Source organism: Lampris incognitus, chromosome 3, assembly GCF_029633865.1.
Source record: "Lampris incognitus isolate fLamInc1 chromosome 3, fLamInc1.hap2, whole genome shotgun sequence".
Lineage (NCBI taxonomy): Eukaryota > Metazoa > Chordata > Actinopteri > Lampriformes > Lampridae > Lampris > Lampris incognitus.
Genome location: NC_079213.1, coordinates 90,778,598 through 90,804,845, shown reverse-complemented (window position 1 = coordinate 90,804,845; position 26,248 = coordinate 90,778,598). Strand labels below are relative to the sequence as shown.

The window sequence follows — 26,248 nt, the reverse complement described above, 5'->3', positions numbered from 1 at the left end:
AGTGTTTTAGAAGATGTACCAGCCAGTGTTCTTTTTAAATACTGTGCAAAGATAACCCTATAGAATTTAACAAAAAAGTTATAGTTAAATAATGCAAACACCAATTAAAACTGTATATAACAAAGTGAATTTTTATAGAGAAGTAAGAGTAAAAAAAAAAATCTGTTCAAATGGAAAAAGAAAAATTGTTGATGGTGTAGGGACTCGAATAGTGTTGTTCAGGGGTTCGGGTAGAGAAATAGCAAAGTAAAATGTGTTACTGATTGATTGCAGATATGGTTTTGGGCTTGAAACTGGATGAGGAAAGATAGAAAATAAATGAGTATGGTAGCTGACATTGGAAACCAGGAGACTGGTGTTTTGCAGTTGAGTGAAAAAACAGAGAAATCCACCAAGCCACTGTGAGACTCAGTTTGTCATTTCACAAAATGGAGGTTGTATGTCTGTTTCAGTTGTTGGCAGATCATACAGACACAAATACAAACAGTAAAATGTGTGATATAGTGAGTTTAGACTCAAAGTATGATATACAGACAGACTGCTTATGAAAGCATAGGTACATAAGAAGGCAAATGGAAGTTGTTCTTTTTTTTTAAACTTCGTACCTCTCACCATCAGGTTAATAGTATGTAGATTAAATCTGCCTTATTTACATGATGAGTATTTGGCTGTTCCTACATATTTGGTTGTTCATACAAACTGTCCAAGTAATGTCTTTATGCATGCTCAATAACCCAGGTAAGAGGGGTCCGGGTAGCGTAGCGGTCTACTCCGTTGCCTACCAACATGGGGATCGCTGGTTCGAATCCCCGTGTTACCTCCGGCTTGGTCAGGTGTCTCCCTACAGACACAATTGGCAGTGTCAGCGGATGGGAAGCGAGATGGGGGGGTGTCCGTCCTGGTCGCTGCACTAATGCCTCCTCTGGTCGGTCGGAGTGCCTGTTCGGGGGGGGGTTAACTGGGGGGAGCAGCATGAGCCTCCCACGTGTTACGTCCCCCTGGTGAAACTTCTCACTGTCAGGTGAAAAGAAGCAGCTGGCGACTCCACATGTATCAGTGGAGGCATGTGGTAGTCTGCAGCCCTCCTCGGATCGGCAGAGGGGGTGGAGCAACGACCGGGATGGCTCGGAAAATAGGGTAATTGGCCAACCCAGGTAAGGATATCACAGAAAGTTGAATCAGTTCATCTGGATAAATTTATTGGGAGAATAAATGTGTCCAGATGAACTGGACAAGTAACAGGACCTCAGATGGACTCGAGAGCAGTAACGCTTTTATTTTTATAAGCCTCACTTCAGTTATTTAATCAGTTGGGTGCATGCTGCTGGAATTATTATTGTCTTCCTTGGAAAAGCTGTAAAATGACAATATTTAAGCCCTCCTCTGTTCGGACACTTAATTCATCACCAAGGATTTGGAATAATATGCTTAAGTAAATAGAAATTGGTTTTAATCCAGCAGGCACGAGACATGGGCTTTTCACTCTGGAAGCACAATGGATTTATGTTCAAAATCCAAGGAAGAGTGTAGAATTTCTTGGAGAAACTGAAAACTAGGCAGAACATCTGCTTTACCGTACCATGTGAGCTCTGCACTTTCATAGATCGCAATTTAATATCTTTAACAGTCATCATCTTTAACTCTCCAACAACTATCTGCCGACCTGGAAATCGCACAATGTGCTCGCTCCCAAATCGTTTGTCATCTTCCGATTGCCATTCATCACAACAGCCCCGTAACAAGATACAATAATGCAATAACGTTGTAGGTGTCTTTCCGAGGTTTTTTTTTTTTTTTTTCAAACTCACCATCCAAAATAATGACGGCATTTCCATTGCCATCTGTAACACGGATAATGCTGAGCCGGCATCAGTAGTTGTACAGGGATTAATAACATCCAAAGCGTGGCCTGGGAGAGAGATGGAGAGAGGAGGAGAAAGAGAGAGAGGGAGATTGGGAAAGAGAATGCCTGTGAGATAGATTGGCGGGAGGAAAGTAATTAATACTTGATGATGACAAATGGGGGTGGATGGCAGGGCAAGCGGGGGGAGGGCCATTTGGCTAATGAACAAAGGAACGACTGTATGCCGGCTGGGCTCTCAGGAAGTGACTCGGCAGAATGCTGAACCATGGGGACGCGTTGGGTGGGAAGGTGCAGCGGCTGTTGTCATTTCCCAGGTGGATTACAGACACACGGACTACAGCTGTGACTACTGGAATCGAAATGAATTCTGGGAGGAAAGAGGAAAAGAAAAGAGGTGTGAAGTCATTTGAGTATGCTGTCTGGCACACACTCGTGAATAATAAAAATGTTTAGACACAGATTTATGCATAGAAGACATATGCCCTCACACCCAAACATGGTACAATTCAAACTACCATTCAGCACATACACAAATCATCACTTAAAAAAAGAATAAAACACGACTGGAATGCACATTGAATACAATGCAAAGCAGTGATTCTGAAGCTGCTGTTGGAGGCACCAGCAGAATATAAACATCGAAAGAAGCGAAAACCAGTGCATTTCTAACATTGAAATAAAAAATCCTCGAATGGGGCGTCCGAGTAGCGTAGCAGTCTATTCTGTTGCCTACCAACAAGGGGATCGCCAGTTTGAATCCCTGTGTTACCTCCGGCTTGGTCGGGCATCCTACAGACATAATTAGCTGTGTCTGTGGGTGGGAAGCCGGATGTGGGTATGTGTCCTGGTCAATGCTCTAGCGCTATTCCCCCCAGTTCCCCCTTCTCCCTGAACAGGCACCCCAACTCTGGTCGGTTGAGGCGCCTATTCAGGGGGGAGGGGGGGGGGAATAGCGTGATCCTCCCACACGCTACATCCCCCTGGCAAAATTCCTCACTGTCAGGTGAAAAGAAGCGGCGGGCAACTCCACATGTATTGGAGGAGGCATGTGGTAGTCTGCAGCCCTCACTGGATCGGCAGAGGGGGTGGAGCAGAGATCGGGATGGCTCAGAAGAGTGGGGTAATTGGCTGGATACTACTGGGGAGAAAAAGCCCCCCAAAAAATGCCTCGACTAAGGAGATATACTTGCTAATTAATGAAGATGTGGCTCAAACTTATGTCAGAGAAGGAACCATTGCAGGCCCATAGTACAATATCAGATCGATAAAAAGGATGTTCATATTGCCCAAAAAAAGACAAACGGCTTTCTTTGATTTGAACATACTAAAGACTTTCTTTATTTTACTTTAGACTATACTGACATTTCACTTAAATATGTACCACATTTTACACCATAATCCTCGCTGTAGTGTGCTGGAATGTGCTCCATAGAATAACACATGCAAGATGTAGACATTTTAAATCGCTGCAGTCTAGCGTTTTGTGGCCTACAGATAGAGCAGGGACAATATGTCAGCATTTTTACAGTTAATGGGAAATGATAAAGCTCATGTAACATATCTTTTGATCTATTCATTTTGGTTGATATTAATACTGTTGAAAAAAGGAATATATCGTTGATTAAAAAGTTATTTAATGGTCACGGCCAGAGCGTCCGCGGGGTAGGGCATTCATTAGGCCACCCTTACTCGAGGGATAGTGGGTGTAGATCGGTGTAGTGTTCGGGGACTCATCGTTCTCCAGGGACCCCTTTGGCCCATCTGGGCACCTGTAGCCAAGCAACCGAACACATTCTCCCTACATCTCCTTCGTGGCCTGAAGGTAATGCAATCCATGCGAGGCTTCAGCGTAAAATAGCGAGAGCAGCCGACACGAGTTTGACGGAAGCTGGTGTTACGACTATCTCCTTCCTGTAGAAACGTGAGCCAGGGGGAGTTATTCAACAAGATTTCCGGCCATATGCCATTGGGTTAATCGGGTGGGATAAGGGGGAAAAACTAGAAATAATTTTTTTTAAAAAGTTATTTAACATGGATTTCATTGACATTTAAGGACAATTATCAACCAACTGTTATCACAAAATGTAAGTAAGTTAATTTTCCCAAATTAATTTATTTCAAATTTTAGCTCAGGGCATCATTTGCATAATCATATATTGTCTAACACTGGGAATCGGGTATGAAAAAACAAGATTTCTCCCATATCTAGGTTACGGAAATACAATGGGATCCGAGGACCAAATCCCGCCAATTCAAACAAATTTTGGGACCTATAACTGGTGTTAAAAACAAGCTAAGTCAGCCATTATAACACGTTGAATTTGACAGGCAGTCAATGAGAAGAGTGCCTTTTTGGGCCCCACCATTACTGCCTCTTAGCGGCTGTTTTAACCCTCAGCGAATCATTGAATCTGCGAGCCTGTTGGACGAGGGTTTGCCAGGTTGGCTGAGTTTGGGGTGCTCGGTGGCATAGCTGAGGGCCTTTTTAGCACTGCCAGGGCATCTCATGGCCCTCCAGGTGCCTCTGAAAAACAGATCAAAGGATGGATGGGAGAGAGGGATGAACAGAGAAAGAGATGACGTGGCCTGACTCCAACTAGCCAGTGAGAGACTGAGATACTATACTGATGCAGAGAGGAAGGCAAAAAAGAGAGATTGAGAAATGCCACAGGGGACAATGGAAAGTAAGAAAGTGTGAGAGGAAGGAAATGTGATGGAGTAAAGGAGTGGTGGAAAGTGAGGGGAACATCTAAGGTTAAAGTAGACTAACGGCTAAGGTGTGGTCTTGAACAAGCAATTTAAACAAAGGTTAAACACATACAGCGGCATGGTGACGCAGTGGTTAGCGCGGTCACCTCACAGCAAGAAGGTCCTGGGTTCGAGCCCCCGGTGTAGTCCAACCGTGGGGGTCATCCCAGGTCGTCCTCTGTGTGGAGTTTGCATGTTCTTGCCGTGTCTGCGTGGGTTTTGTCCGGGTGCTCTGGTTTCCTCCCACAGTCCAAAGACATGTACACTCACTGGCCACTTAATTAGGTACACCTTGCTAGTACCGGGTTGGACCCCCTTTTGCCTTCAGAACTGCCTTAATCCTTCGTGGCATAGATTCAACAAGGTACTGGAAACATTCCTCAGAGAGTTTGGTCCATATTGACATGATAGCATCACGCAGTTGCTGCAGATTTGTCGGCTGCACATCCATGATGCGAATCTCCCGGTCCACCACATCCCAAAGGTGCTCTATTGGATTGAGATCTGGTGACTGTGGAGGCCATTTGAGTACAGTGAACTCATTGTCATGTTCAAGAAACCAGTCTGAGATGATTCGAGCTTTATGACATGGCGCGTTATCCTGCTGGAAGTAGCCATCAGAAGATGGGAACACTGTGGTCATAAAGGGATGGACATGGTCAGCAACAATACTCAGGTAGGCTGTGGCGTTGACACGATGCTCAATTGGTACTAAGGGGCCCAAAGTGTGCCAAGAAAATATCCCCCACACCATTACACCACCACCACCAGCCTGAACCGTTGAGACAAGGCAGGATGGATCCATGCTTTTATGTTGTTGACGCCAAATTCTGACCCTACCATCCGAATGTCGCAGCAGAAATCGAGACTCATCAGACCAGGCAACGTTTTTCCAATCTTCTATTGTCTAGTTTTGGTGAGCCTGTGCGAATTGTAGCCTCAGTTTCCTGTTCTTAGCTGACAGGAGTGGCACCCGGTTTGGTCTTCTGCTGCTGTAGCCCATCTGCCTCAAGGTTCGACGTGTTGTGCGTTCAGAGATGCTCTTCTGCATACCTCGGTTGTAATGAGTGGTTATTTGAGTTACTGTTGCCTTTCTATCAGCTCGAACCAGTCTGGCCATTCTCCTCTGACCTCTGGCATCAACAAGGCATTTTCGCCCACAGAACTGCCGCTCACTGGATATTTTCTCTTTTTCGGACCATTCTCTGTAAACCCTAGAGATGGTTGTGCGTGAAAATCCCAGTAGATCAGCAGTTTCTGAAATACTCAGACCAGCCCGTCTGGCACCAACAACCATGCCACGTTCAAAGTCACTTAAATCACCTTTCTTCCCCATTCTGATGCTCGGTTTGAACTGCAGCAGATCGTCTTGACCATGTCTACATGCCTAAATGCATTGAGTTGCTGCCATGTGATTGGCTGATTAGAAATTTGCGTTAACGAGCAGTTGGACAGGTGTGCCTAATAAAGTGGCCGGTGAGTGTAGGTCAGGTGAATCAGCCGTACTAAATTGTCCCTAGGTGTGAATGTGTGTGTGTATGTGTATGTATGTGTGCATCGGCCCTGTGATGGCCTGGCGGCCTGTCCAGGGTGTCTCCCCACCTGCTGCCCAATGACTACTGGGATAGGCTCCAGCATCTCCGCGACCCTGAGAACAGGATAAGTGGTTTGGATAATGGATGAATGAATAAACACATACACACAATGTTGAGACAGAGTGACCAAGAATGATCACAACATTTTGCGCTTAAATGACCACAGTAGTCCCTCTGTTGTTTCATATAGGAGTACATGCTCTCATTTACATTATTATAGAGTGTGTGTCTTTCTGTCTGTGCGTATGTGTGTGTGTATCCGTGTGGGCACATTTTTGTGTTGGTCTTTGCAAGCATGCATGGGCCCAATTTTCCTGTCTTGTGAATGTGTAGTTTTATTTGTTTGCATGTAGTGTGTGTTTGTGTGTGTGTGCGCATGTTCCAACATTATAATGTGTGTCTGTGTTTGCATACTCATACCATGGCGCCTTTATCAAAGGCGTTGGTGACCCAATTTTTTGCAGAAGTAGAAATATTTGGTGTTGTCTGTCTGGCATAGACGAGATTCAGCAGCTTGTTAGCCCCGGTATATGGTTTATTTTCCCTCGGTGTTGAATCTTACCCTGCAAGACTCCACCAGTTACAAAATAAAAATGGACATCTGAAAAAATAAAAAAGCTGTCTCACAAATATATTTAGGAAAAAATAATGTTTTCTTTCAAACTGCTGTACAATTATCATGAAAGAACGGGTGCAAGATTAGATCAGACGGCGGTAGGCTTTATTACTTTTTGTCATTAATATTTTCTTCACATAATCTTCTCTATCTGTCCAACCCTCCTCCCCATCTCTCTTCCCTCCTCTCATAACAACTCTGCTCCATCCTCCTTCCCCACTTCTGGTACCCACTACTTTTCCCTTCTTTTTCTGAGCCCCTCTTCATCGCTCCCTCTTTCCCTCATGCCGACGACCCCCCTCTCCCCATCTTTTTTCCATCACTGCTTATCTTCCTAAACTTTCCTTCCTTGTGCTTCTGCTCCCTCATTCTTCCTTTTATCTATCTATCTATCTATCTATCTATCTATCTATCTATCTATCTATCTATCTATCCTTTTTCATCCTTCCCTGCTCTCTTCCTCTGTTCCTCCTCCCTGTCCTTCCTCTCTCCTCCATCTGTGCCCCTGCCTCCTCCTCCTCCAGCGTTTGGCCAACTCCAAAGCTCACACATCACGCTTCATCAGCGCCAACCTGCCCTGCAACAAGTTCAAGAATCGGTTGGTGAACATCATGCCCTATGAGACCACACGCGTCTGCCTGCAGCCAATCCGGGGCCTGGAGGGCTCCGACTACATCAATGCCAGCTTCATTGATGGATACAGGTAGAGAAGAAGGAAAATGTTAGAAATCTAAGTAAAGGGGGCCTTGATTTCATGCTTTTCCCACCAATAACATGATGTTGTTAACTATCCAGTGAAGAAAATAGAACATGTGTTGATGGTTTAGCTTGACTTTAGACATTTAGCTGATGCTCTTGTCTAGGTTAACACAGTTCAGAATCTTAGATGTATAAATGATCAACATTGCAAGCAACAAATGTGTGCACGAGAAAGAGAATAATGGCCCTGGCAATATGCAACTGTGAGGTAGAAATCTGCGGTCCTTCCTTAATCAGATACTTCAAAGTTGTTTTTTTTTTGTTCAACAAGTCTCAAAATATCAAGACAGCCTCATTATTGTTTGTTGGCAATATTAAGTTTTATCGTGTGTGTATGTGTGTTTGAACAGGCAACAGAGGGCTTATATCGCCACACAAGGCCCGCTGGCGGAGACCACAGAGGACTTCTGGCGAATGCTGTGGGAGAACAACTCCACGATCGTAGTCATGCTGACTAAATTGAGAGAGATGGGAAGGGTAGGAGATAAATACACTTAGTAACGCATACACTCACACACACACATATGTTAATTCAAGTTGAGAAAGATTGCACTCTTGCTGTTCTGTAATCTTGTTTAAAACCCTGATGCAAATAGGACTGGTAAGAGACAGACATTTGAGCATCAAGAGGGGGAGTAGCATGCTGTACACATACCCCCATGCACTTAGTCACCTATACATATGTTGTAAAAACTTAACACGTGAACATGAGGATGAATAGAACATAATCACTTGGGGCAAACGAACAGCGCCACGTTTTACGATATAAAAACTGGCAGTCTGTTAAAGGTCATGCCAGCTGTCCAACCTGTGTCTTTAGTGATCATATAACAAGAGCGCAAAGTGCATGCCAAATGTTAAAAACTGTGTTCTTGGGGATCTGGGTAGCGTAGTGGTCTCTTCTGTTGCCTACCAACATGGGGATCAGCGGTTCGAATCCCCATGTTACCTCTGGCTTGGTTGGGCGTCCCTACAGACACAATTGGCTATGTCTGCGGGTGGGAAGCCAGATGTGGGTATATGTCCTGATTGCTGCACTAGCGCCTCCCCTGGTCAGTAGGGGACGCCTGTTTGGGGCAGAGGGGGAACTGGGGGGAATAACGTGATCATCCCATGTGCTACGTCCCCCTGGCGAAACTCCTCACTGTCAGGTGAAAAGAAGCAGCTGGCGACTCCACATGTATCGGAAAAGACATGTGGTAGTCTGCAGCCCTCCCGGATCGCAGAGGGGGTGAAGCAGCGACCAGGATGGCTCAGAAGAGTCGGGTAATTGGCCAGATACAATTGAGGGGGGGAACTGTTCTTCAAAATTGCACCAGGATCAACTCAAATTCTCAGCTTCGATTGTGGGCTTTTGGTTTTCCCAATTCTGTTTGTCAACCTGCTCCACGTGTTCTCTTCCCCAAACAGGAAAAGTGTCATCAGTACTGGCCAGCAGAGCGCTCTGCCAGGTACCAGTATTTTGTGGTGGACCCCATGGCTGAGTACAACATGCCCCAGTACATCCTCCGAGAGTTCAAGGTCACGGACGCCAGGGTAAATTGGTGTGTGTGTGTGTGTGTGTCCACAAGTAGACAACCAACGGAGAGGACAGTCATACTCGCTTTGAGTGACTGCCGATGGCGTGCATGTGTTTGTGTGTGTACACATAATGGGATGCTTTGGTCTAAGAAAAAGTGCAGTACCATTGTGTTGTAGGTGAGTGTGTGTAAGTGGGAGGTTAGAGGAAGGAGGTTCTTGAGTGAAGCGCTGGTTGATACGGCGGGGATGGTGCAAATACATACAGTGCATCCAGAAAGTATTCACACCCCTTCACTTTCCCCACATTTTGTTGTGTTACAGCCTTATTCCAAAATGGATTAAATTCCTTTTTTTTTCTCATCCCATAATGACAAAGCGAAAAAGGTTTTGTGGAAATTTTTTTACAAATTTATTAAAAGTAAAAAACTGAAATATTGCATGTACATAAGTATTCACACCCTTTACTCAGTACTTGGTTGAGGCACCCTTGGCAGCGATTACAGCCTCAAGTCTTCTTGGGTATGAAGCTACAAGCTTGGCACACCTTTATTTGGGGTATTTCTCCCATTCTTCTCTGCAGAGCCTCTCGAGCTCTGTAAGGTTAGATGGGGAGCGTCGCTGCACAGCTAATTTCAGGTCTTTCCAGAGATGTTCAATGGGGTTCAAGTCTGGGCTCTGGCTGGGCCACTCAAGGACATTCACAGACTTGTCCCGACGCCACTCCTTCGTTGTCTTGGCTGTGTGCTTAGGGTCGTTGTCGTGTTGAGAGGTAAACCTTCGCCCCAGTCTGAGGTCCTGAGCGCTCTGGAGCAGGTTTTCATCAAGGATCTCTCTGTCCTTTGCTTCATTCATCTTTCCCTCGATCCTGACTAGTCTCCCAGTTCCTGCCACTGAAAAACATCCCCACAGCATGATGCTGCCACCACCATGCTTCACTGTAGGGATGGTATTAGCAAGGTGATGAGAGGTGCCTGGTTTCCTCCAGACGTAATGTTTGGCATTCAGGCCAAAGAGTTCAATCTTGGTTTCATCAGACCAGAGAATCTTGTTTCTCATGGTCTGAGAGTCCTTTACTCCAAGCAGGCTGTCATGTGCCTTTTAAGGAGCAGAAGCTTCCGTCTGGCCACTCTACCATAAAGGCCTGATTGGTAGAGTGCTGCAGAGATGGTTGTCCTTCTGGAAGGTTCTCCCATCTCCACAGAGGAACGCTGGAGCTCTGTCAGAGTGACCATCGGGTTCTTGGTCACCTCCCTGACCAAGGCCCTTCTCCCCCGATTGCTCAGTTTGGCTGGGCAGCCAGCTCTAGGAAGAGTCCTGGTGGATCCAACCTTCTTCCATTTACGAATGATGGAGACCACTGTGCTCTTCGGGACCTTCAAAGCTGTAGAATTTTTTTTGTACCCTTCCCCAGATCTGTGCTTCAATACAATCCTGTCTCGGAGGTCCACAGACAATTCCTTTGACTTCATGGCTTGGTTTCTGCTCTGACATGCACTGTCAACAGTGGGACCTTATATAGACAGGTGTGTGCCTTTCCAAATCATGTCCAATCCATTGAATTTACTACAGGTGGACTCCAATCAAGATGTGGAAACATCTCAAGAATGATCAGTGGAAACAGGATGAACCTGAGCTCAATTTTGAGTGTCACAGCAACGGGTGTGAATACTTATGTATACATGCAATATTTCAGTTTTTTATTTTTAATAAATTTGCAAAAATTTCTACAAAACCTTCTTCACTTTGTCATTATGGGGTATTGTGTGTAGATTGATGAGAACAAAAAGGAATTTAATCCATTTTGGAATAAGGCTGTAACATAACAAAATGTGGGGAAAGTGAAGGGGTGTGAATACTTTCTGGATGCACTGTATATGTAAAGCATTGCCTTTTTGGTGAGGGTAGGTGGGGTTATTCATCTATCCATCTATTATCCAAAGCACTTATCCTACTCAGGGTCGCGGGGATGCTGGAGCCTATCCCCTCAGTCATTGGGCTGCAGGCAGGGAGACACCCTGGACAGGCCACCAGTCCATCACAGTGCCGACACACATTCACACCTAGGGACAATTTAGTAGAGCTGATTCACGTGACCTACATGTCTTTGGACTGTGGGAGGAAACCGGAGCACCTGGAGGAAACCCACGTAGACACAGGGAGAACCATGCAAACTCCACACAGAGGATGACCCGGGACGACCCCCAAGCAAGCAAGAAGGTCCTGGGTTTGAGCCCCGGGGTAGTCCAACCTTGGGGGTTATTCATGTGTGACATAAGTGACGTTCAATGTCTCCCCTTTTAAACAGGCAGACATATCGAACGATTGCCTCAATGGCAGCCAGTTAATGCCAGGTATGAAGCCAGGTAATGTTGATGTGAAAACCACGCATATCAGCAAGCTGTCCTTCCCTACTGGCCCCAGTGGTGAAAACATACTCCTGTTTTCATTGTAGCTCAAACAGACAGCTGCATGCACACACACACACACACACACACACACACACACACACACAGATACTAACACACTAATCCCCTCCCACACACATACAACCCCAGGACTCAAGATGCATGTATACACATCTTTGCCTTCTTTCGAAACTCCCACACATACATGTATACACACATAGACATACACAAACACACACAGACCTACACACAAGCAGAGAGCCTGGGAGAGGAGAGGATCACAAGCATGGTTAGCATCGACGTGTTAATTGGTATTGAGTCATCAATGAGGTCCAACACATCTTGACTACCTAAGATTCTCCTCACAACTGACAAAAAGAGACTAATCACAAATGAATAGAGTAAAAGAGATGGAGTAAAAGAGAGGGTAGCAAGGAGTGGAGGGGATGGAGAAGACAGGCGTGTACAAGGGATCGATCATAAGTGAGTGTAGCGGGGTCGAAGTAGGTTGGTGTGAAAGTGGGTTGGCTGTTCATGCGTTTGTGTGTGTGTGTGTTTATGTGGCTGCTGTTGTATGGGTGTGGTCAAGTAGCTTTAAGTCTGCTTGGGCACTCTGCATTTAGGGGTGTGTGTGTGTGTGTAAATGCTAAAATGTATATCTTCATGTGTCTGGGTATATGCAAATGCACACACACTGTGTGTACATGTTTGTGTGTGCGTGCACGTGCATTACACACATACATCAAGTGCCCGTGCACAATAAGCACAAAAGCATAGACTGAAGCATAGACTCTATGCTTCAACACTCCTGTCTTGCGAGCCAGTCACGTATTTAATCACACAATTTGACATGGAGCGTAGGCCCTCAGGTTGCGTGTTAAAAAATCCCCCCCCACTCTTTCTTCTCTGTGCTCAGTTTTATTCTTTTTGTCTTTCCCCCCTCTTTCATTTTTAATCCTTCTGCCGAGGCAAAATGTTTGAGATTAAAAAAAAAAAAAAAAAAGACAAAAAACAAAGACATAAAGACAGGGAACATGCAACGCTTCATGAAACACAGTGAAAAACACAGGAAACATGGCCGCCATTACAAAGTAAGCCTAGCTTATGAGAAAACAAATCACTACAATCATTGACTACAGCAGATTTGCAGTAATTTAAGTTTAAGTTTCCTTTATTAATGCCCTTTGGGAAATTCAGTTACTGCATATTAACCCATCCTAGCTGTGATCTGTGTAGCTAGGAGCAGTGGGCTGCTGCCTTCATGCAGCGCCCGGGGACCATCTCCAGTTCTTTTCCCATTACCTTGGTCAGGGACACAGACAGGAGTATTAACCCTAACATGCATGTTTCTTTTGGTGGTCAACATGCAAACTCAACACAGAGAACGACCTGGGATGACCCTCCAAGGTTGGAAAACCCTGGGGTTCGAACCCAGGACCTTCTTGCTGTGAGACGACAGCGCTAACCACTGAGCCACCGTGCCGCCTTAACTCAGTTACATTGGGACAAACGCATAAAAACCAAGATATTATCGCAGCATATATTGGCAGACGTGGCACCCGGAGAGCAGGAGTTCATCCACAGTGCAAGAGAATTGTGCATCAGGGACCGTGCAGGAGCATGTTGAAGCAGAAAGACTTGCAGTCTGTCTGCAGGTATTGGAGGGGTGTGATTAGCTCATACCAAAGACCAGGAACCTTGTACTCGATAAATACAAAGGAACCATGTCTGCCGTTGTCTCTACATGGGTGTAGATCCTGAAGTCAACATTCATCATAAGCCATTAATGCTATCCAAAATGCTCTATCATCATTGGCAATGGAGAGCTAGAGGGGGCAGATGGAGGAGGCTCTTTAGGGAATAATCTGCGAAGAAAAGCCCGTTTGCACAAAGCAAGTGACGTGGAAATGAGGTATAATTTAACGTGTTTCCTAAGGTAGTTTCAACAGATTTAAGAATTTTTGTTAAAAGAGTGGCAGCATTTTGAAGAAAGGTGTGTCACTTGGCTTGTCTTCGAATATCATCTCGTCAATGAAATTCGTGAAATAAGCTGATTCGCACTGGAGAAAAAAGCAATTATCTCCCACCCCTCGGCATATTTTCCCCTTGAAAAATAGGATTTTGAGATTCGTGCCCAGATTAAATGACTTGTTAGGGGGATATCTTTTGCAGTGTATTCTGCCCTCAAGCCCACCTGACATGGTGCTATTTTAAGCCTCATAATCCACATTTAGAAGAGCCAGTTGCCTGGGTCCCCTGGGTGATTACTTGTAACCGCCTGCAGAGGACAGGAAATTATTTTTACCCAGCAGCCAGAGTGGGTGGTCGTTAGCAAAATTCTCCGGTAGCATTATTTCTTTGTCATTAATCTTTTAGACGAGAGAAGAAATTCCAGATCTTTCTTGGTCGCCAGCCAAACTGGCTGCACCCAGTGAAGCCATCATGTACAAATAAGTTGTTTTCAGTAAAACAAACCTTGTGGCTCCATGACTGCATACATAGCCTTTGAGCATGTGTGGCAACTTTGGACGTTGAACTCGTAACCCTGGCGGTGTTGGCGCCATGCTTTAACCATTAAGCTACAACAGAACTAAATGGAAGCACAGATGGAATGAAAACAAAACAATCTTTTAAAATCCAACTCATGATTAAATAAAACGCCAGAGGAAGATAAACACAAGATCAACATTTTTTGCAGAGCTTGTAAGTGGTGTTTTTGTGTGTGTCCGAGCTCTTCCTTCCTCTCTCCCTCCCTCGCTCCACTCATCCGTCAGGTCGCTCCATCGATCAGACCGCAGGATTATCTCATTCAAACATGGTGTCCAGGAGAAGACGTATGTCAGGGCAGATACGCTATTGATTTGCTTTAACTGCGACCTACTCAGCCGCACAAATGAAAAAAGAAACACGACAGGAGAGGAAATAGACAGAGGTTGGGCTTGGGGAGGGGGAAGCTGCCACACAGATGTCAAGTTTGCAGAGTTTTTCTCAAGATTGTGTAGTTGTGGGTTTGTGTGCATGTATGTATGCATGTCATTGTCGATGTGCAGCCAGCGTGAATACCAAACAGTTCCCCCTTATATTGAGAGTCTCCTTTGACTACATCAGTTTATTCTGCTTGTGACTTTTCAAAGTATTTCCTTAATCTGCTTTCATCACTTTGTAACGGTTGTTCATCAAATTAACATGTGTCCATAGTGTACTCATTAGGACTTCCAAGTCCCTTTTGAGTCACCTAACCCTAGTACTCATTAGGACTCCCATCCGAGTACTCATTAGGACTCCCAAGTCCCTTATGAGTCCCCTAACCCTAGTGGGGTTGTTTACATGCTCTGCTCACTGAGCACCACGAGGGCCATAAGACGACCATAAAACGACTTTATGACAGGGCAGAATCCACGCAGATCATGTCAGACATATTGCTCTTGGGTGTCCAGGTAGCGTAGCAGTCTATTCCGTTGCCTACCAACACAGGGATCGCCGGATCGAATCTCCTTGCTACCTCTGGCTTGGTCGGGCGTCCCTACAGACACAATTGGCCGTGTCTGCGGGTGGAAGGCCTGATGTGGGTATGTGTCCTGGTCGCTGCACTAGCGCATCCTCTGGTCGGTCAGGGCACCTGTTTGGGGGGGAGGGGGAACTGGGGGGGAATAGCGTGATCCTCCCACGCTCTACGTCCCCCTGGCAAAACTCCTCACTGTCAGGTGACAAGAAGCGCCTGGCGACTCCACATGTATCGGAGGAGGCATGTGGTAGTCCGCAGCCCTCCCCGGATCAGCAGAGGGGGTGGAGCAGCAACCGGGACAGCTCAGAAGAATGGGGTAATTGGCCAGATACAATTGGGGAGAAAAAAATCCACAAAAAAAGACATATCGCTCTCTTTTTTTCTTATTTCCCTCTCTCCGTACTGACTTTCTCCTCTGTCTCCATTTTTTTTTTGTCATTTCTTTATATTTTCAGGATGGTCAGTCCAGGACAGTGAGGCAGTTCCAGTTCACCGATTGGCCAGAACAAGGTGTGCCCAAATCCGGAGAGGGCTTCATTGATTTCATTGGCCAGGTGCATAAAACCAAGGAGCAGTTTGGACAGGACGGACCAATCTCTGTCCACTGCAGGTAAGGGGACCCCCCCCCCCATGTTTCCCCCCTCATGATCTTGCCCCAACGCAACGAAACATTTGATCTTGTGTGAAGTTATAAAACATTACTTTTCTCTGGAAAAAAAAATTCCATTAAAGTTGTTGAAACAAAGCAGTGATATGCATTACTTGAAGGCTTTGCCACTGTTTTTCCATTTAAAACTACACTCCACAGGCAGATTTCCCCCTATGTGCAAAAGAAAATAATATTTTAAGACTCAGTACAAGATTAAATCACCTCTTAAGGTAGTTTTTTTTCAGCAGTGCCTCTCCCACAGTGCACAGTTAACAGCATCATCCAATAGTTTCTCTCTCTCTCACGCGCGTGTGTGCGTGCACGTTATTGCCACTGCAGTGCACTGCCACCGCACCACCCCAGGCCCATCTCCTCCATAATTGATAAGGCCAAGATGCGGTGTGGCATTTGCAAAGGGGAGGCACATGAAATGATACAGCCATTCTTTCTGGTTTTACGGTCCCACCGCGATGCATTTTTATCACCTCAGTGGTATCTTCCAAGGTAACCTTCATCATTAACTTGACATGCCCTATCAGGGTAAAACCATTATTTGGTGGTGACAGACGCAAAGATGGGATTGTTCAGTTTCCGTTGGACAACGGACCTTGGAGCGATGAGACCGCATTCAGACTTCATTGTAGCCGGCCAACAGTCATCTTTCAAGGCCCTGTTTCTGTGGGCTTCACAAGGCTAGTTTTGAGTTAATGTCAAAATGATGGTTTGTTTGTGCTTCTTTTCATCCTTTTTTATACATTTAAGACACATCACTTTAAGACTAGAAAATGTCAACAGAGATGCTTCGTTGAGTTTGTCCTCTGTCACTCGGACTCAATTAGCAGAGAATCAGGGCACAAAATACACCTGGTCCCATTCCCAAGAAGGTAACCTCTTTATAAACAAGGCTCCTGTGACACGTTACTGTGCTGTCTACTGCGTTTATATCATTAATCATTCCTAGACTAGGTGACACTTTTTTTCCAAGTGGGGATTTTAAAAAAAAATCCCCAAAGGTTTCACTCACTCGGGGTGCAGCATGACATCATTAAAGATGACATCACTTGTCCCTTATTAACCAGCGATGATGTCACCAGTCATAAAATGCCCTCTAGGGGGTTGCAGTTTGTGTCAGAGAAGAAGGTCCAAAAAGACTTGAGTTATTTCTGCTGCCCGTAGGGTTATTACTGCAGTGAAAAAGAGAGAGGTTATTGCAGACGGTGCTGCAGGGCTGGAGAGTTTGGGGACATAGGCCCCTGGTGTGTTTAGTAGACTCTAGAGACGTTTTCATGTTCAAAATGTTCGATATCAGTGTTGACGGACAACCAACATGAGCTGAAGTTCATTGTTCACTGTCAAAAATATATAATCTTGGATCCAGTTTGAAAAAATGGAACAGTTTGGTCAACCTGGGACTTGAATTACCTACTATCCTTTAACATGTACCAGGATTTATTTTAAGTTTGTGCTTTTCATCCTTTTGAGAGCATTCTGTCGGGCCACTTTTGTCATATGGCAGCTTTCTTATTTTGGATTGAAACTCACATTGCACACCGAGTTAAAGAGGTCACGTGGCCATCAATACTTGGTCGGTTTCCATTTCTGTCACACACACACACACACACACACGACCCCCCACCCCAGCTTTGCCATATCTGAGTGGAAAGCTTACCGTTTATTTTCTGTCTGTTTTCTCTCGTCTCCCATCACCAGCTCCCTGTCTGTCATCCTTCCGTCGACTTCTTAATCCTTTCTCTCTTTTTTCTCTCTCTCTCTCTCTTTTTCTCTGTCCCCTACAACTCCTTTCTTCCCTTTTACTGGAGCCCACCTCTCCTCATTCCCTCATCCTCTTCCATCGTCACCGTCATCCTCACCACTTGCTATCTGATAGACCCACATGCTTTTTGTCATTAATTGCCTGATTACTTCCTGTGAATGGGGAGACCAAATCCTCTCATTCTACGTTGACTCTACAAGCCTTCAGATTTGGAAAGTCGTCTATTCCAGAAGTAGTGACAGAGAGAGAGAGGAGCTCTGATTGAGTTTAAGAGCCCCTGTGACAAGCCGTGACTGGCTCCCAGAGAAGAGGCTTTGTGTTGAGTAGTGCTACCACAAGGGTCTTGGGCACAGGGTGAGGTGTGCATGCGTGTTTTGAGTCGGGTGAGGTGGGGTCCCAGTACTAATTTTCTCTAGTATCTCAGTGGGCCTTCAGAGGTTCGAGTGTTGCTGTTGTTAAGTTTAGTTGTCTTTTCGATTATTTTTTTGTCATTAACATTGGAAATAGCCTTTTGTTCATACTTGGGTCTTTACCCTCACCCCCATTCCAAACACATACGCACCACCACACACACACACAATCTCTTGTCTCCAGCCTAAATCCAGGGAAATAGCATCAGCAGGGTAGAGGAGGCCCTAAATAAATCTGTTGTCATATCAATTATTGTTCCATTGGTGAAGTTGAAGTCATTTCACAGAAAAGCAGCTTAGAGAGGCAGCCTTCAAGTATTTCAGGATCCGAGTTAAGACTCGGGTCCTATTTCTGGAGTACAGCGGCAAAAGTGCATTGGCTGCACTTCCTCCCTGCTCGCTGCTCTCAAACAGTCGCAGAGAAGCGGCAGCAGATGACTGGCGTTCAGGGGCTAATGTAAAATCTGGGTGCTCAAAAGGCTCGGTGCAAGTGTCGCATAGCTGGTGCTAGAATTGAAAGTTGAAATCTGGTTCAATTTATTTGTCTGCTATATTAACACAGGACATACTGATGCAATGCGGGTGCAATATTACTTTTTTTTGTCATCATATCGAGACTAGCGTGACCTCCATATGTGTGCAACCCAACAAGACATTCTTTGTACAGACTTAATAAAACAGATTTTGAATCCCATCTTCACATACCGTGCAAGAAACCAGTGCAAGACATTCTACACAGCACACAGTAGATGGTCGACGTCACTCTAAAGATTTGCTTTCAGCTCTCAATATGCAGTTGCAACAAAAATAATTACAAATGTATGCCTGAGATCAGGCAGGAGAGTCATCTTTCATGTAGAGGTTGAACAAGAACATGGTGTACGTGTCTATAAATGTGTCAGTCTTATTTAGTTTGGCGTGTGTGTGGTTACAGTGCTGGAGTTGGCCGGACTGGAGTCTTCATCACCCTTAGCATCGTCCTGGAGAGGATGCGTTATGAAGGCGTGGTTGACATATTCCAGACAGTCAAGATGCTGCGGACACAGAGGCCTGCTATGGTCCAAACCGAGGTTAGATGTCACAAATGCATGCGTACACCAACGGTGGCATACAATCTGAAGCATTTGTGAGGGCTACCACTAGTGTATGTGTGTGTGTGTATTCTCAGGACGCCCTTGGCAGCTGCAGCCAATTAATTCAACTCGATTCAGTTCACTTCAGTTAAATTCAGTCCAGCTCGGTGAATTGTAATAAATGTATTTGACCTTTCTTGATTTATCTCTGCAGAGTATTCATGGAAACATGGAAACAACAAGTTAACACGCAGTTTTTTCAGCAAATCACTTAAAAAGTTGATTATTTTTTGTTTTTCACAGAGATGAACCAGCGTGACACTTAAATCCATTTAAAAGTTGTGTTAACACAGAAGGTGTTGGTTCATGTTTGTTCTTTGTGGCATTACTACCCATTTAAGATAGCACCCGGTTTGCCTTTTTGGCCACAGACATTTTTCCTAATTGTTATAACCCCAAAAGCCATTTCCAAAGTGTGATAGAGACATTTTGGGAGAGGAAAAAATCACTACCTGAGCTTTGTCTTGCAAAACTTCTAAATAATGATAAAAACCCAATAATTATTATTTTGTAGGCCGAAGACCCAAGTTGCCTACAATCCTTTTTCCATCATTTATTAGAATAAAATAGCACAGAATAGAAATGAATACAACTTTATTCCACACATCCCAAGGCAGGTGGTAATTGTTTTCGGTACATGTTTAAAGATGTTTAGGGACACTGCTTCATGTTACAGTGACACATAACAGGGAGGCACATACAGATCATATTACCTCACCTTACCCAATATAACATCACAACACACTGCATCATCACATAACAGCGCACTAGTCCTACAGACAACCTCACATATATAGAATAGGCAACTTAAGTTTAAATCATAGTGTTAAGTGTAGGCATCTTTCTTTTCAAGATGGGAGATAAATTATTAAGATTTTGTTCTAAGGGGGCGTCCGGGTAGTGTGGCGGTCTATTCCATTACCTACCTACAAGAGGATCACTGGTTCAAAACCCTGTGTTACCTCCGGCTTGACCGGGTATCCCTACAGATACAATTGGCCGTGTCTGCGGGTGGGAAGCCGGATGTGGTTATGTATGCTGGTCGCTGCACTAGCGCATCCTCTGGTCGGTCGGGGCGCCTGTTTGGGGGGGGGGGGGTAGTAGCGTGATCCTCCCACATGCTATGTCCCCCTGGTGAAACTTCTCTGTCAGGTGAAAAGCAGCAGGTGGCGACTCTACATGTATCAGAGGAGGCATGTGGTAGTCTGCAGCCTTCCCCAGATTGGCAGAGGGGGTGGTACATTAATTGAGACGGCTCGGAAGAGTGAGGTTGGATTGGCCGGATACAGTTGGGGAGAAGAAGGTGGAAAAAATGAAGAAAAAAAGATTTTGTTCTAAACCAGCGGTGGCTTACCATGTGCCATGGAGAGCCACTGATACACACTTTGGTTGAAGGGTTGCTAATCAGTGAAATCACCTGGTGTGGCGTCCTACTGGAATGAAAAGCTGCATACACATGGCTCTCCATGACACATGGTTAGCCACCCCTGTTCTAAACGGTTGTCTTGTGTTTTATTTTTTGGGTTAATTTTTTTTTTCCCCGTTGTTTCCGCCCCACAGGATGAGTATCAGTTCTGCTACCAGGCGGCTTTGGAGTACTTAGGAAGCTTTGATCACTATGCAACGTAAAAAGCCATCTCGTCCCCCCCAGAATCCCTGTCTCCCCCCCACCAGTCTCCTGAGCCATAGAAACCTGCTTGAAATTTGAAACAGCAACATCAGCAGCAGCAGCGGCAAAAACAACGATAACATCGACACTATTAATTGTAGATTATTTTAGAAGAAGCCCTGTTTAGGCTACCAACCCATTCAAAATAATTCAAATTGGAACCGTAGGGCCTCGGCGCAATCGAGGGGAGGCGCGCCCACCACTAGGAAAAACAACAACAACCACCACCACCATTTGGCGTCATCACTACCCCAAAGGGATGGAAACGAAAAGCTGTGGCTCGAGCTGTGGGGCGGGGAGCAATCAAAGTGTCAAGACTGCTAACCTTACCTCAAGTGTTTTGATGTGGAGGACATTGTAAACATTTTTGTGAACACTCTTCTCAAAAAAATATCTTCGTAATACAAAGACAACAGCCGATGAAGGAGGAAGCAATGGTGACAAAGCAAAATCACTGGGGAGGCAGGTGGATGTAGCTGAGACAAGGACAACATTTTTTTTTCATATGTATTGGGATCGAGGGAGGAACGTTTCAGTACTTTATCGACATTTTGGCGAGCGATACCCAGGGAAATAACCAGATAGCGGTTGCCTGTGTGAACACAAATGATTGTCCCCCAAATGTTTTGGTCACCCGAGCAAGAAAAAAATAAAATAAAAAAAGTTAACGGATCAATAAACTGAAACAGCAGAGATGAAACTGGCACGAGAATGCTCCCATTGTGTATCAGTCGGCCATGACGTTTTTTAGCAGTGACACTTCCAGCTGGTCCAGTCGTCATCGTTATGCTGCCCACGCTGTAGATGTTGGGCTATGGGGAGGCACTACTCCTGAGATGAATCAGACTCAAGGAGGTGGAAGGATGAAATGTCAAGATGTGTTGGAAGCGTTACCCCAGCATGTTTCAAAAGGTACCTGAGAAAGTACACGGTTGCTTCGGTCACCTGAGAACTTTGGGAAAGTCTGGGATGTGTTGTCGCACAATTGGTAAAAAGCAGCAGAAATGGTGACCATGTCAATGAATTACTGTTTGTCCACAATTATTTCTCACTTTAAGGCCATTGCATCATGGGGCTTCGGGTGATATCGTTCACCGTTTCAAACAGGAGACTTTTTCCCGGTACGCGTAAAGCTGCAAAACAAATGACCCCCCCCCCCATGCCCCCCCAGAACAGCAGCAACTAGGCTTTCTGTGTGTACAGTGACCAACACCTGTTGTTGTCATCATCTAGAACTCCTTGTCTTACAATTAACTGTAATCTTTTTGCTTATCTGTCCAAGTTATTGCTTTCTGTCAAAACCAAACATGCTGCTTAATCTCATGTATGCTGTACGTGTGACTCCGGTCGTCGTGGGAAAACTGACAAAACATATGGCGCCACCTCTGTTAACCAACTTGGACGGCCAAGACTGAAGGCGTTTTCGGAGCGTCATCTTTTGCACCCGGTCCTCTCTATCGCCCCTCTGTGGTCACACGGAGTAGCGCAGCCTTTTTTCCCTTTTTTTGTTTTTACATTTCCAAAAACAGTAGTAGAACGTGGCCAGAAAATCGGCCCGAGTGTCTGCCGTCACAAACGGGCGGATGAGCGAAGTACACGCTCTCAGTTGTTGAGACTATAACAGATGACGCCTCTGTTGGTGATGCAGGTAGGAGGAGGCAGCCATGCTAGGTCTCAATGCCATGGTGTGGTTGTGACAGTCCCCAAAAGGAGTTACTTGGACATCACATCACATCACACACACACACACACAAAACTTGAACAAATACCCCGTGAAATAATTACAGGTTGGCTATTCACACTAATGTACATGTGTCAGGCTGATGTGATGTTTCCCAGACGTCAGTGCTTTTGGTGTACATGGGCGTATGCGTTATCTAAGGACTCTGTGAAGGGTTTCTGATGGGCGTGCACACAAGCAAGAGTGAAAAGACAGAACTGTGTGTGATGTTTTCTTATTTCCAAAAAAGCCTTATTGTTATTGTAACATTATGAGAATACATTAATGTTGTACTATGATTATGATGACTTCTTACATTAATTTTACATAGGTGACTTTTTATTTTATTATTTTCTTTCTTGGTTAAGTTTTTTTTTAACAGAGACGTATCACATTTTTTTAAATTAGCAGGAAAATATAAATGCTTATTTGTTCATATTATGTTGAAAGACATTCTATTTTTTCACTGTAGAAATGTTCAGTATCAGATGTCTGTGACTCGGGTGTGTGTATACGCATACGTATCGCACACTCACACATGCACATATATTTAAATGCAGATTATAAAGATATATCCAAACACTTAGTATGAATTTAGTTATTCTCCTCTCTAACCTTGTTTCTCCCCTTTTTCTTGGTGACCATAAGAGCCTTGTGTTTGTCTGGAAACAGCACGGTATGTGGCTGAATGCTGCCCACTCGTAACTGGGTCAGACCCCGGGCCCATAGGAGATGGCCATTTTAACAGGCGTCTTTATTACCAGTCACCTATAGGCATGGGTGTGCTTTTTTTTCTAGTTTTTTGTTCTCTAGTTTTCTAATATTGTTTTGAAGCTGCCGTCGACAACAGGAGGAGGATTTCACAACTTCCCTTTTTGTTCTCTTCATCAGCCCACCTGGGCTGTACCTCATGTTATCCTGTACAGACTTATGACCCCCTGCTGCGGTTTTTAAGAAAGTCTTCTCCAGTATATTTTCCTTCTTTCATGGACATTGTTTTCATCCGTTTTGTTTTAACTACGATCCAGAATATATTACCTGTAAATAAACAAATATATAGATTATATGTATTTGTATAATTTGACACAGAAGCGCTCATACTTCAACCTGGGACAGAATAGCAACGGTCATGGTTCTGCTCATATCAGACTTCCTGGTATTTGTAAAGCCTTTTTTTTCCCCTTTCTTATTCTCCTTCTGGAATATTGTTTTTCTAGCCCTGCTTCCTGGCCTTCAATTACCACTCGCTTTATTTTTCTGCTGTGAATTCCCCCTACCTGCGGTAATATATGATATGCCGCTACAGCAAGAACTCAGCAAGGGTGGAGAAGTAACACCAAACCACCTGCTGGTGCATTCTGGGTTTAGACAGGGATGCGCGTCTCCTCCACCAGCCACTAGATCAGATAACCAATTATCATGCGGGGGTCTTATCCATGATCTAAAAACCACTTTGGCTGTCCTGGTGGATTTTGACATCTAACTGCCGCTGTGGCTGGTGTGTGGTGGATGTAAACATTTATTCTCATGTCTTGGCCTCATAAAGGGTCTGTCAGTGAAAAGACAGACTCTAATTGACTTATTAGAATCATACAGTGTCCTGCTTAACGAGATGAGAGACTGCAGAGACTACATCAGCCAGAGGAGTTTTAAGCAAATGTGATGATTGCTATTGTGGACACAGGGTCTTTTCATTCCTTAGTAGTCTCCCTCCTTTCTCTCTCTCTCTGTCTCTCACTCACACTCACACACACACACACCTAGAGCCCTAGTTGTCTGAATGCTGAAAATGCCAAGATGTGAACCATAGCTAAATAGTTGGCTGATGGACCACCATAGCCATGCTACTTAGCCACAGGCCAAACTATGGTTGGCTGCCAATGCCAATAGCAGGTTGCTTGTTTTCTCCACCCCTAAAACAAGACACAATGTTTTGTTTGGGGGGGTGGGTTGGTTTTTGTTGGATTTCTTTTTAGAAAAAATATATATCATTTTAAACCTTGTATAGAACCTTACCATGATTTTTGTTGATCTATGTTTTGTTATGGGATGTAGAACTAAAAAAAAAAAATCTGGACTCAAAAGAAATTAGCTGTGTGAACGAACAACAGGAGGACGACGAAGACAAAAAGAAAACATGTGCTGCAAATTCCCATTCCCAGCACATCTCTCTCTCTGAACAGTGAGCATCTGGAGATGTTTCATTACGAACTAAAGCTTGAATTGAGAATTGAGGACCTTTTTTATTTTTTTCCTTTCTCCTTTCTTTTCGATGGAATTTACAGACTGGTGAAGGGCCTACGCCAAAACTGAAACTGTGGAAGTGTTTGGACGCTTGTGCAACGTGTAACTCTTTTGACTTCATGTAAAGATGCTAGACTTTTGAAAATGACCACCAAATTATCCGGTATATGTTGCCGAATGTCGGGGGGTTGAGGGTTGTGGGGGGGGGGTTACAACAAAAGAATTAAACTTATACATACAACAACCAACAAAAAGAAAAAACCCAAACTCGAGCAAAATAGTTTTTCTTTGTATGAGGGCCAAGTGCTATCGCTTTCAAACTGTTACTTCTAACTGAATCAATAATTGGTTTAAAACCACTGTGTATGTAGATATGTTGACTTTGTATTAAAGAAATGTTGTCTGAAAACACAGCGCTTTTCATTTTTGCCTGTGTGATAGTGTCTCGTGCAGATGTCCTCGCTGATGGACAGATCTATTTACTATTTTATCCGTCCATCTGTAGAGTGTCGTATCAATGCACCATATGCCCAGGGTTGATGATCTGAGGGCTCTGCTAATTTTGATGCGTTTGGTGTTGGAAAACTGGTTAACTGGGGTGTCCTGGTGGTGTGGCGGTCTCTTCCGTTGCTTACCAACACGGGGATCGGCAGTTCGAATCCCCGTGTTACCTCCGGCTTGGTCGGGCATCCCTACAGACACAATTGGCCGTGTCTGTGGGTGGGAAGCCGGATGTGGGTATGTGTCCTGGTCGCTGCACTAGCGCCTCCTCTGGTTAGTCGGGGCGCCTGTTCGGGGGGGAGAGGGAACTGGGGGGAATAGCGTGATCCTCCCACACGCTACGTCCCCCTGGTGAAACTCTTCACTGTCAGGTGAAAAGAAGTAGCTGGTGACTCCACATGTATCAGAGGAGGCATATGGTAGTCTGCAGCACTCCCCCGATCGGCAAAAAGGGTGGAGCAGTGACCAGGACAGCTTGGAAGAGTGGGGGTAATTGGTTAAGTACAATTGGAAGAAAAAGGGAGAAAAATCCCCCCCCAAAAAAAGAAAACTGTTAAACTAAGGAAAATTCCACACATGGGCTTATAAAACCACCTAATGAAGTGCAAACAAATGGCTTATTTGCTCCTCTATTTGCTCGTGAGCCTCTTGACAAATATACCTTCCATTTTCCCTAAGCCCTGTTGAAGTCTGATGAATGCCGCCCAGAGAGGCCGGTGTGTGCGCTGAGCTCAACGTTCACCTGTGGGTGTTTGTTTTTCCCACCCACACCGGAGTAATGAGCTCCACCGGCCAGACATTCTGTCAGGGTATATAATATCTGCATGTTAGTGCACGTCATTGGTAAAGGTCTTGTATTAACCAAAAACCATTTGTAAACCAGATGATCGCTGTGGCATATTTGTGAAAGGTCCCAACCTTTTGAGAGCTACAAAAAAAAAGAACAACTCTCCTCAAGGCCTTACTATCCCAGTTATTCTGGAAACCATACTGAAATGTCAAAAGAGCAGCTTGTCGCGTCACCCGAACCAGCGATCTATTATAGGAGTATGTTGAGTCAGGGTAAAAATATCACTTATTAAACGCTAATAATACAAGCGGTGTGAAACGTTGCTTCAAGGATAACATTACTAAT

General features: G+C 44.8%; 1 protein-coding gene across 1 annotated transcript in view; it reads left to right on the top strand.

The window, feature by feature from the left end:
* ptprsa (protein tyrosine phosphatase receptor type Sa) overlaps positions 1–24,791 on the top strand; it is a 207,745-nt gene extending 182,954 nt beyond the window's left edge. Inside the window, 6 exon segments of the mRNA XM_056276854.1 lie at positions 7,348–7,526; positions 7,933–8,059; positions 8,993–9,118; positions 15,469–15,623; positions 18,781–18,916; positions 20,540–24,791. Coding sequence (XP_056132829.1) covers positions 7,348–7,526; positions 7,933–8,059; positions 8,993–9,118; positions 15,469–15,623; positions 18,781–18,916; positions 20,540–20,608 — 792 coding nt within the window. The 3' untranslated portion in view covers positions 20,609–24,791.
* The last annotated feature ends 1,457 nt before the right edge of the window (positions 24,792–26,248 follow it).